At 39.0% G+C, this 11,643-nt stretch overlaps 2 protein-coding genes across 2 annotated transcripts in view; both read right to left on the bottom strand.

Annotated features, from left to right (window-relative positions):
• The window catches only part of LOC122631834, a 1,618-nt gene extending 238 nt beyond the window's left edge, over positions 1–1,380 (bottom strand). Inside the window, exons 1-2 of the mRNA XM_043817982.1 lie at positions 1,241–1,380; positions 2–1,115 (exon numbers count right to left, since the gene is read on the bottom strand). Of these exons, the coding sequence (XP_043673917.1) occupies positions 2–1,115; positions 1,241–1,270 (1,144 nt within the window). The 5' untranslated portion in view covers positions 1,271–1,380. The remainder of the gene's footprint in view (position 1; positions 1,116–1,240) is intronic.
• A 461-nt stretch (positions 1,381–1,841) lies between these two features.
• Positions 1,842–11,643, bottom strand: part of LOC122631749 (protein gooseberry-neuro) — a 14,013-nt gene continuing 4,211 nt past the window's right edge. The window contains exons 4-6 of the mRNA XM_043817804.1: positions 2,831–3,027; positions 2,262–2,688; positions 1,842–2,185 (exon numbers count right to left, since the gene is read on the bottom strand). Of these exons, the coding sequence (XP_043673739.1) occupies positions 1,947–2,185; positions 2,262–2,688; positions 2,831–3,027 (863 nt within the window). The 3' untranslated portion in view covers positions 1,842–1,946. The remainder of the gene's footprint in view (positions 2,186–2,261; positions 2,689–2,830; positions 3,028–11,643) is intronic.

Raw genomic sequence — 11,643 nt, 5'->3', positions numbered from 1 at the left:
CCAGGTCTGCGCACTTCGTTACCTACGTCACCTTCGTTCTTATTATTAGCATTGTCATTGCCATTAACTATATTACCATTTGCCTCATCGTTGCCATTGGACACCTTATTCGAACCTTGACTATTTTCTGAATTATTGATAATGAATTGACGCAATGCTGGTCCCCTTACATTACTTACATTACCAGAATTCGAATTATTTTTGTTACTGTTGCCGTTCACAATATTCCCGTTTGCATTGTCATTACCATTAGATATATTGTTGTTACTATTCTTATTATCCGAATTATTGATGATGAAATTAGACGACTGTGGAAGGCCCAATAGATCGGCAAGGAGTGTTTTGCAAGAATTCATCTTGTTCAAACATGTTGCTTCCTTTATGCAGGTACCTTTACCCTCATCAAAACCTTTATCACAGGCACAGTATTGCAAAACTGGTTCGTATTTTCCTATTCCAATTTGGGCGCAACGTATATACTTTTGACAATCATCGGTAGGTTGATTTTCAACACGTTTGCAAACTCTAGTACATCTTTTCAAATTAATATCAAATTTCTCGTATGCCTTGCATCGCCCAATAAAATATGGTTGTTCATTAACACATGTTCCATATATTTTATCGTTTGTTGGATAAACGAAATACTGGCCCTCCTTACCTCTGCAATTAATGGTAATGCAGTCATAGGAATAACGAGAGAACTTGCAATTTTCCAATTGTGTGTCGTATATGTTGTTAGGCGGACAAGTATTCGTTATTCTATAACCGTTCACACAAATGTGATATCTTGCGCAATTGTTGGGATCGGGATACACCCCATCGATAGAAGGACAGATGAAATCGTTCGAAGGACAATGATTTGGAGCTACATTCGTGCACAAACCAGTGTCTACATCGCAATAGGGTTTCGTATAAACCATAGAGCAATTTATCGTCATGATCTGTTTCAATTTGTTTGACTCGTCAGGTATACATAGTCTGGATGTCGTACAACTTAAACACTCTCTCGTTGCATTGCAAGGACTCGTGTCATTTTTTTCGATGGTGATAGCCGCCCCGTTGTAATCGACAACGTCCGAAATCGAACATTTCACGCTTTCAAGGACAATGAATATCTGAAACGATTGTTAAAAAGTTCTTGTTTAAGCCTATCGTGTTTGATAAATCCGAATGAAAATGTCCGAATGAAAATATTGAAGAGTGAACAACTACGATGCAATTTTTTACTATATTTACTTACCCACACAATCGACAATCGAAGCGCGTACATTTTCTAGCTTGTAAAATGATAGTGCTCGCTCTCGTCTGGTCTCTTATACGAATCTTAATTTTTTCTTTATCGATATGTTAAACAAATGACGCGGTACGTTTCTGAAGAGATCGTTCTATCTGAAGAAGAGTATGCAATAAATTTATTGCCTTGATATACGTATTCCAAGAATTCTTGTCTTATCTCTAATTCCTATGCGAGTAGGTATCTACATAATGAAATACTTAGTTCATTGAAAGATTATATGTAAGATTATGAAATCAAAAGATGAATTGATAATAGAAAAGTCAGGAAAACAATTCTTCATGTCCTTGAACTGTTTCAATTTGTTAGACACTTAAATCGATAGAAAAAATAGATTATATAGTAAAGGCGGAACATCATAATTTTTCTTGACAACGTTAATAATACTTTGAATCCATATGCAAACGACAATAGCAGAGCTCGCGTAACTATTTGAAAACAACGTTGACATCGACAAACAAAATGAGAAAAGCGAATTTCTCTAATCGTTACGGTTTCGTCATATAGCTTTGGTTTCCTAGATAAAATTTAATAAGGTAGAAGGACATCAAATTATCAGTTGGTTTTGATCATAAAGCGTAAATGTATTATGTACAAAAATAAATTCGATCGATGATTTTAGATTATCCATCGGATCGAGAAGCATCTTCGGCTAGTATATTCCACCCACGCTGCGATGATAGTTGAGTTGGGCGTGTTGGGCATAGTCGTAACTCTGGTCGTACCATTCGGCCGTTGTGCTTGCGGTATTCGCGGTATTCGAAGAGTGGGTACCATGAGCTGCGTGCGCGGCATGTTGATGGCTAGTCACGTGACTCGACGAATATTCGCTACCTTGAAAATGATTAAACTGTCCCCAAGTGAGCTGTGTTCTGGACCAGTCTGTATTCCCTTAAAAAACAATAAATTAATCATGAAATATTGTATTTTTAGGAACCTGGATTCGATGAGACATTTATCAAGGTACCAGTATTAGGAGTCAAAGATGTGGGAGCACCATGAGCAACTGGAGGTTGAATGGACGGCACTTGACTGATTTGCATGCTATTCATATGTCCAGAGAGGGAAGTCAAGTGTTCCGAAATGGAAACAGCATGTCCTTGTAAAGTGTTGCTCATCGTCGTAGGGATTGGAGCCATCGACGTGGTCATTTGGGAAACGCTTCCAACAACTTGGTGAACGGTATTCGGTGTTTGGTGCAGAGCCGTCGGGCTATGATGTAAACTCGTTGGTACTTGAGGTATTTCGCTTGGCATTTGAGGTATTTGAGCGATCTGAGCCAACTCGTGACTCGCTGCAGCGTATTGACAGGGCGTTAGGGGTAAACTTGGTACAGAATGTGTTATGCTTCCTGCGTGTTTACGAAGGCGAGCTCTCCGATTGCTGAACCAGACCTAGAACACGGATGTTGATGCGAATGACATTTTTTGAAGATGATGATAAGTATAAATAATCTTCTGATGATTTTTTATTTAATCGTTTTAATCTTTTTGCTTAGAGATATTATCGAATAGAATTTCAAAGAAAATAACTCACTTGAATCCTAGCTTCTGTTAAGCCCGTTCTCTGAGCCAATTCTTCTCTAGCATAAACATCTGGATACTGAGCACGTTGAAAAGCAGCCTCGAGTTGTTCGAGTTGTTCTCCAGTGAACGTTGTTCTACTCCTACGTTGTTTTCGTTTCAGAGGTATACCTGGTTCACTTTCCGTATCAGAATCATCACCGCAACGACCTAATCATAAAGAGAAATAGGTGCCATCGTGTTCGTTACGGTGTACAATTTCCCAATACTCATGATTATCATGATTATCATGATTTTCTCTTAGATACATTTTTTTATCAACGAAGTGTATAGGGTCGAAAACAGGATCGGGAAAGCGATCGGAATAAATGACAAGCTTCTACGATTAAATAGCTATAATTGGTAATCGATAAATCCTCGACAAAAACTGCAACGTCATGAGACACGAGTTCTCGTTGCTCCGATGAACTTGCCTCTTTTCCTATGAATACGATATTGATGAGCATTCTTCTGTGTCCACATCTTATATACACGTAGCTATTCTATATGCGAAGACCGTAATCAGATGACGAAGTCATCGGATCATTTATGATGTAATTGTCTCCGGTGATATATAGTATCTGAGAAATCACGTTTATGGAAGAAGTTTAAAACGCGTATAATTAATATAAAATACAATGATTGATTATAGTTCGTTAAAACTCATGTAATTACTAATTAATACTTAGAGAAATTTTCCGTATTCGTGGACATGTAGCCTCTTTGATTTCTCCTTTGGATTTCTTCATGCTGTATTAGACGAAAAGTTTATTTTATCGCGTTACTAGCCAGTGCAATGAGCACTCACGTGGTCATACGCGAAATGGACTCCGTTTATATCTATCTATCTATATATATATATATATATATATATATATATATATATATATATATACACACACAGATAATATCCATAGATATATGTTTGTGCCGCAGTCATTAAGGTGTCCATAAAGTCCTCGTAAAATGACCGACCAACATGCCATCTTGTTCGACGTAGTCAGGACGCCATTTTGTCGAGTGTTTCAAAGCTATCAGCAGATAAGTCTCCTCATAAAATCACGATATTGCAGTATACCCAAGATATTAACTATTGGTCAAGAAAAATGCTTTCGCGAATGATCGATTTCATAGAAATTTGTTCTATTTCATAAAGAATAAAGATCGATATATATATATATTTCTTTATTTTGAATTCCATTGTGTATTTCAAATAAGTTTGTTTACAGACTATTGATTCTTACGCGTAGAGATCTAAACAAGTGGATAAAGAGGGTCTGATCTTTGAGCAAGGACTTATCCTGTACCGTAGCTAACGTTGAATCCTTCCTGAGCCTATCAAGAACCTTTTAACATCGGGTTGCGTTTGCGAGTTCGCACTGACCAATGTATTGATGTTTATTTGTGCGAAACGACGAGTAGCTCGTGCGTCCGTTTTCTTTCTTTTTTTTTTTTTTTTTTTTTTTTTTAATAAAAGAATGGACAGAAGGAAGATATATATGGGAAAAATAAGAAAAACGAACTCGAACTCTATCGTGACCACCGACGCAATGTTTGCCCTTAAAGTGAACGTTCATTGTCCGACTTTTTTCTTATTATCGTTCAATCGAGCATCCATGAGCTTATTGTGTAGAGAAAGTACACGAGGATCAAAATTGGACAATGTCGGTATAGACTCAGATGTGCCTCCACAGTTCTATGTTATTCCCTCTTCTTTTCATTCATAGCATTATCTCGGATCATCCTTAAAATGGAATTGTTACTTACGCCTGACTTCACAACGAATAACAGGAACAGCAAATTGAAAAACGTCAAGAAGATCGACAGAATAGAACGAGTATCAAGATCACTTTGTTCGCGATTTATTCGAGTGGTTAAATTATGATTAATTTAATTTTTTCTTTTGTACTTGAAGAAATGAATTCTTTTCGTAAAAAATCATTAATAAAAATATCTAAATCCACGTTCGTAATGTCAACATAAATATGTGTTATATTAATTCGTAAATTAATTAATATAATTTCGAATTTAATGATCCCTGTGAATCTTTTGGATTATTTCTAAACGAAGAGAGTTCCAGATAGTGAGATTTGAATCGAAGTTGGCATATACATATATATACGGCAAAGGAAATTTTGTTTTGCCTAAGCACAGTGCGACCTGCCTCGAATAGACGCCGACGCATACAATACGAGTTGCCGCTCTTTTCCTTGCGGTTTTCACTTTGTGCAAAAGGTAAAGAGAAGATTCAACGACGGAAGTCCAAATTCGAAGAGGATTCTCAGCGGTGGTCTTTTGAAGACGGTGCCGTGATCCTTTTTTCTCTTTCTTCTTTTTCCTTTTTTTTTTTCTTATTACGAAGAAGTCAAAAATAGTCTCACACAAGAAGTCTTTCATAATTTTTCATCTTAAAATTTATTAAGTTTCTTTTTTCCTTTTTCTTTTTTTCCCTTCGGTTCATCAAAATCTCTCTAATTAATTATCGAACGTCGTCGATAAAAAAAAAGCAAACATTGTGCTGGTTCGATCGCTTAGAGACAATATTCGATCCCTTTGAAGCCCCATTTTTCAATATCGACTTTTGTCACTTGTATGTAGTTACGACAGTTTGGCTTTTCAAAGATACCACTCTCAACGGGTGTTCATTCTTATGAACATCGAAGGCATTGTGTTTCTTAGTCGTGTTGTGAAATATCGTCGAACATTTTTCGGCCGTCCACTTCGACTTGGACTCTCTCTTTCTCTCTCTCTCTCTCTCTCTCTCTCTCTCTCTCTCTTTCCTCCCCGCCGCCCCCACTTTAACGCACAATTCCATTTCTTTCCTAGTCGGCGAACGAGGTGACAGGAATTTAAACCGTGGGTCTACAAGCTTTATTGTAGATGCAACTTGTCTCCGTGGTCATTCTTCCATTCTTCCGTTTGTCATACGAAGAGACGCTGCCGTAGCCGCCAAAGACGCCGCCAAAGGGAATATATCTCGAAAGATTCACCGACGCTTCGAAAATCTACCAGGAAAATTTCTAGCCTTCGACTTTGGTTGCTCTCGAGTCACTGTTGTTTCTCTCTTTCTCTCTCTCTGTTTCTCTCTCTCTCTCTCTCTCTCTCTCTCTCTCTGTCTTTTTCTCTCTTTTTATTTCTTTGCAACACTCTACGTGCTTCGCGATCAAATCGCTTTCGAACGTAGAAGATCAACAATGTTTCTTTCTTTCTCCTTTTTTTCTTTTTTTTTCCATGCATGTTACTTTGGCAAGAAACATTACTCTCTAAGATTTCAATAGAACACAACTCCGTTCAATAGAATAATAATAACGTACATACGTCTTCGACCTTGGTTGGTTGGTTTTTCGATTGTATCGATTGAAAGAAAAAGAGGAAAGATCGAAGAAGGGATTCACCTAATTGTAGTAGATAATCAATTGACGTAATAGGCTTCTAAATTCATAGTGATCCGAGTTCTTTCGTTTTCTAAGGGGAGTAAAGGGGTGTTCGAGTTGGTGTTCCAGGTGTATTTCTTGGGTGCTATGAGTCAGGAGAGAGAGAAAGAGAGAGAGAGAGAGAGAGAGAGAGAGAGAGAGAGAGGAAGAGAGAAATAAAGAAAGAGGGACGTCGAAGAAAAGAGAAGGAGGCAGGTCGGAGTCGAGTCAGCATTCCTTCGTGCGCCCTCTGACATCGGCGGTCCTCTCAGAAGGTGCTCTTCATCTCCTTTTGCTTCACGAGCCCACCCATCGTTCTCTCTCTCTCCCTCTCTCTTCTTCGAGTCGAAGAGCGCGTGGAAGAAGGAAGAAAAAAGAAGAAAAAAGGGGAGCGAGCTCGAGAAAAAGAGAGAGATAGAAAGATCGGGTGTGATCGTTTAGGTGCCCATATGTTGGACTTGTAATGAGAGAACGTGCTCTCAGGTTGAGACAGGGAGGCGGGCACTCGATGAAATGGTTTATAGATTATCTCTCTCTTTCACTTTCTCTCTTTCTCTTTCTCTCTCTTCCTTTAGCTATTGTTTCATTCATTTGCTCCATTTAGTCATGTCGATCTATAGAGAAATATCAATTACTTGTGAGGAAGATTACCAAGAGATTTAATTGTCAAAGCGCTTTAGATTAATTATTTTTTACGTTGATTTATATGGAAAATAAAAGGTATTCTTTTTCTTTGTCAACAATCTTAAAAAGAAAATGAAAAAAAAAAAAGAGCAGAAGTTGAACGTGACGGACGTAGATATTGTTACAGTAGATTATAGATACACATATTTCTATCTTCTTTCCGCGAGTCGTCCGGGTTTACTCGTTGATAGGCACAATCAATATCGGTTTCTTGGGGATGAAAAGCGTCCGATCGGTTGAATAGATCGCGTGAAAAGATGCGTGTAATCAATTAGAGGGGGCCCGCGGAGTCGAGAGCAAATATCTCTTTCGTAGCAACGTCATCGAGAAATGTGCCGGTCAGCATCCCCGCTGTGTCCGATCGTACATCTATCGATACCGGTCTGAACCACCCATTGGAACATACCTATATATACATAATGTCGCGTGATCTTTCATACACGTTGAACTTCTTTACTTTATCATTAGGACGATAAAGGATGATAATACTCTACATTAAAAAGTACGATAAAAGTTTAACGAGCTAAGAACTTTGTTTTCATCTAAAACATGTGACTTTTATCTACGTTTTTCTTGAATATAGATAACAAATTATATTATCAGTCTAATAAATATGAGACTGTTGTATCAATCAAGTGAAAAAAGTTGCGTTTTTTTCTTTTTCCTCAAAAGAAATTTTTGTTTACTTGTCACATTTGCGCATCCTCGTAACTTTCCCGCGGTTCCTTTTTGCTTTCCGCGTGTCGAATCGAGCTCTGAATGGCGGAAAAGATGCCGCACCTTCGTAGGTTATAAATCTAGTCGTGCTCTCTTTCTTCTATCTATTCTCATCTTTTTCTAGTCGGTACTTCCCGAAGAAGAGGAATGGATATCCGTAGGAGCGCGCGTGAGGTCCCCTAAATGGTAACAAATGTCCTTAAAAAGGTTAACAATGAGAATGGCCGAGGGTTGACATCGGAGAAGTCAGTGAGTCTTCCTGTCAACGCCCGTGTGCAAGTTTCATAGAGAATACGCCGACTTTTTCGCTTTTCTTATTTCGAGAAGGCGACTTTCAGCAGTATGTAGGAGTGAGAGAGAAAGGGAGAGAATGGTGGTTGGATGAATTTTTGGTGGTCACATTAGGTACTCGTGAACGTTGTCGGAAAATCACCGCCTCTGAAAAACCATTAATTTCGTCGCTGGTGGTCTGTTCGAAGGTTTGTTTCCTCGGGTTGTCCAGCGGTCAGAATGATTTTCACTGTATTTCAAATGTATAACTTCGACATGTTATAATGGTATCTTTCAATATTTAAAAAATTTCGATTAATTATCGAAATATGTCGATAGAAAGAATAATTTCAATGTTCAATAATCGGCATAATGTCGTTACTAGATCAAAATAAAAACATGAAAGAATACCAACGATAGCGGATTGAAGAAAACAGGTATTTTGTTGGAACGATGAAAACGATGAAAGGAACGGGCAAGAGTGCAGCAAATTTGGCGTATCCTTTTACCAGCAAGGAATTAACATTTTCCACGAAGTACAAGAGCACAGTGCCCGGAGTGTTAACTGAGCTCGATCGAATCTACCGATTTAATGAAGGAGTTGTAGGAGTATACACCTTCGAAGGTACGATGGAAGGAGACAAAGGAGGAAGAGGGTAGCAGTTTGGAAGCGTTTGAAACGCGTTCGAGCCGATGCCACGTACGATATATGCCGGCACTAGACTCTCTTAGCGGATTATGTGATCACGCGACAAGAATTGCACGCTCGCTAAAGCTCGATAGTGTAACGTCGATTAGATACGCTCGCCGATATTCAGCTTCGACGTTAATTCGAATCTATCTAACTCTTCCTGCTAGCTTTTACTGTCTTATGTAATCATTTTTTATTTCTAATACATCCGGTTATATTGATGTATTCCACACATGGAAATCAGTGAAGATATTATCTACGGATTGCTGTGAAGTAAGTAATATAAAATTTTTTCGTTTGATTTCAACTTGATTTCAACTTGGTCATTTACTCATTCCTACACGATTTATACGATGTATTTCTATGATGTATTTAAACAGATCAAATATACTTGTTTCTGCGTAAAAACGCAAAACCGATGGATCACCGTGCGTCGATGGAATCGATGAAGCTGATCGTGAATCACTTAGCGACGTTGTTCATCGAGCACGTTGCTCTTCGATCGTTTGGTACCTATATAGTGAAGAAGGAAGAAGAGAAGATGAAGAAGGTGGGAAAAAGAGAAAGAAAGAGAGAGAGAGAGAGAGAGAGAGAGAGAGAGAGAGAGAGAAAGAGAGGAATCGAGATGGATATACATATTATACGCGTGTGGAGGTGCAGTGAGAGGGGTGGGCAGGACCCATTAGGCTAATCCCTCGTCGGCGGCCGAAGCCAAAGGAACGGAATAAGAAGGAATAAGAAAGCCACAGGCTACGTGTCATTCCTGCTCGGCCTGCCGACACCTATACCCTGGACCCGACACCTTCGACCGAGCTACGAGTATATCCGTTCAGAGGTGCTCTCTATCACGAATGTCCTCTGTTAGAACTGCTATTCGCGATCTGATCCCCTGTTTGATCGTGGTATACGTAGTTCCAACGTTGTAGAGAACAAACTAGCACGAACGATCTTGTTTATGGTGTTTTATAATGGCTTCGATTATCGAGATTTAATATCCTAGTTGCCCTTAAAAGAAAAATTCTAATGATTTATTTCATAGTGCAACAATGATGATTCAATTTCATAATTCAACAATCTTGATGATTTAATATTGAATTTTTAAAAGTAAGTATTAAAATAATTTATAGAAAAAATATCGCAACGATTGTGATACGACCAGTCGATAAAACACAATCTAGAGATTACTTAGGAGGTCATGAATAATTAACCACATTCGAGGCGATAAATATCTTTAATTGAGGGTTACGACACGTAACTTCGAGGATAATATCCTCCTACTCGGAAGGGCATTTACACCTGCTCCCAAGCGAATTTACATTAAAATTCATTAGACGTTATCGCTTTAACTTTAAAAATCAGTTTATCGAGAGATTTTTCCACGTGAGGTTTAACAAAGAAAATCGTAAAGAAATGTTGGAACTTCTCCATCGAAGAATTTTTCGAGTTAGCGTTAAACAGAATTGGATTTAAGCGATTGATTAGTGTTTCCGATGAATGCGGAAGAGGTGGAATTAATAAACGAGGAGAAACTATTAATCGTCGAATTAAAATAGACTGTGGTTCGAACGGAGCCCGAGATGAGCGCCACTGTCGACGTGTGGCAGGCGGTTCGTTTGATCTCCGCGGGACCCTCGCGGGGCCTCGAGGCCCCGGGCTCTGCTCTTCGCTCTTGGCCCTCGACTCTCTTTCCTCGCATTCCCTGTTGCTCCCCTCGATCCACCTCCTACTCCTTCTCCGACCACACCAGCATCCTCGTCGAATTAACTTTTAAGACTTTGGGACACCTGTACCCACTAATTCTTTCATGTCCAACGCCACCACCGATCGTGATACTCACGAATTCTTGCATCCTGTCGAGGCAAGCAAGTGAGACAAAAACTTGTTTGGTCGCCAATGAATTAGATACTTGCTAATTATTGACAAAGAAATGTGAATGGCACCTGTCCTTGTTAAAAGATGGACGAATTAAAAACAAAAAGAAATAAAAAAAGAACCAAAGTAGAAGTATCGACATGGGATAAGAAAGAAAAGAGAGAGAGAGAGAGAGAGAGAGAGAGAGAGAGAGAGAGAGAGAGGTGAAGAAGTTAAAAAAGAAGAAGAATACTCGCGGCCGTCGTCGAGAAGCCAGGCAAAAAGGACGTATTTCAATTTGTACTTTAAATTTAACGCTTGGGGTATTCGCCGGGTTAAATCAATAATGAGGCTTGAAAGTACTCCCTTAGCAAAAACTAATGACAGTTTTCACGAGCAATTTGAGAATGTTCGGCAAACACTTAGCCGTGCGAAAAGGGCAAGAAAGTTTGATGGAGTTGCGAGAGAAGGAAGAGAAGAATGAAGAATGAAAGAAAAAGATAACTATACCTACGAAGACGAGGAGGAAAAGAGAATATGAGAAGAAGAAAAAATCTAAAAAAGAGAATCGCAAAGGACGCAAGGAAGAAGAAGAATAAGAGGAAGAACAAGAAAAAGAAGAAGAAGAAGAACAGAAACGAAGACAGGAAGAAGGAGAAGAAGCAGAAAAGGGATAATGCGTGCCCCGTAAGATATTGACACTCCTGTAATCCGTTTGTCGGACGTGTGGGCAACCTGGCTAATCCTGCTCACGCCCACCGGAGATTAAATCCTGCCGGTCTGCCCTGCTCATTCGGACTAACTCGGCCTATCCGACAGTGGACCGGACTTAAAGCGCCGTACACACGCTCGCGTACGTCAAACTCGCTTCGTTCGTAGCAGGAGGTTAAAAGCTTCCGACGCTGACCGACGATGAGAGAACGAACGTTCGACTCTTTTCTTGCCTTCTTCATCCATTCTTTTATTTTCTCTTCCTTTTGTTTGTTCTTTCTTTAATTCAAGTACCAAGACATTATTCCTATTCCTATATTTATTCCTATAGTATGAATAAGTATATGATATGCTACAAGTATATGCAATACTTACGTACAAATTTGTACGTACATCATAAACGAAAAATCGATGTTCAGAAATAGCAAAAATCTTGAAAATCAAAAGATC

This window comes from Vespula pensylvanica, chromosome 9 (assembly GCF_014466175.1).
Source record: "Vespula pensylvanica isolate Volc-1 chromosome 9, ASM1446617v1, whole genome shotgun sequence".
Lineage (NCBI taxonomy): Eukaryota > Metazoa > Arthropoda > Insecta > Hymenoptera > Vespidae > Vespula > Vespula pensylvanica.
This window is presented reverse-complemented; position numbering and strand designations above follow the sequence as displayed.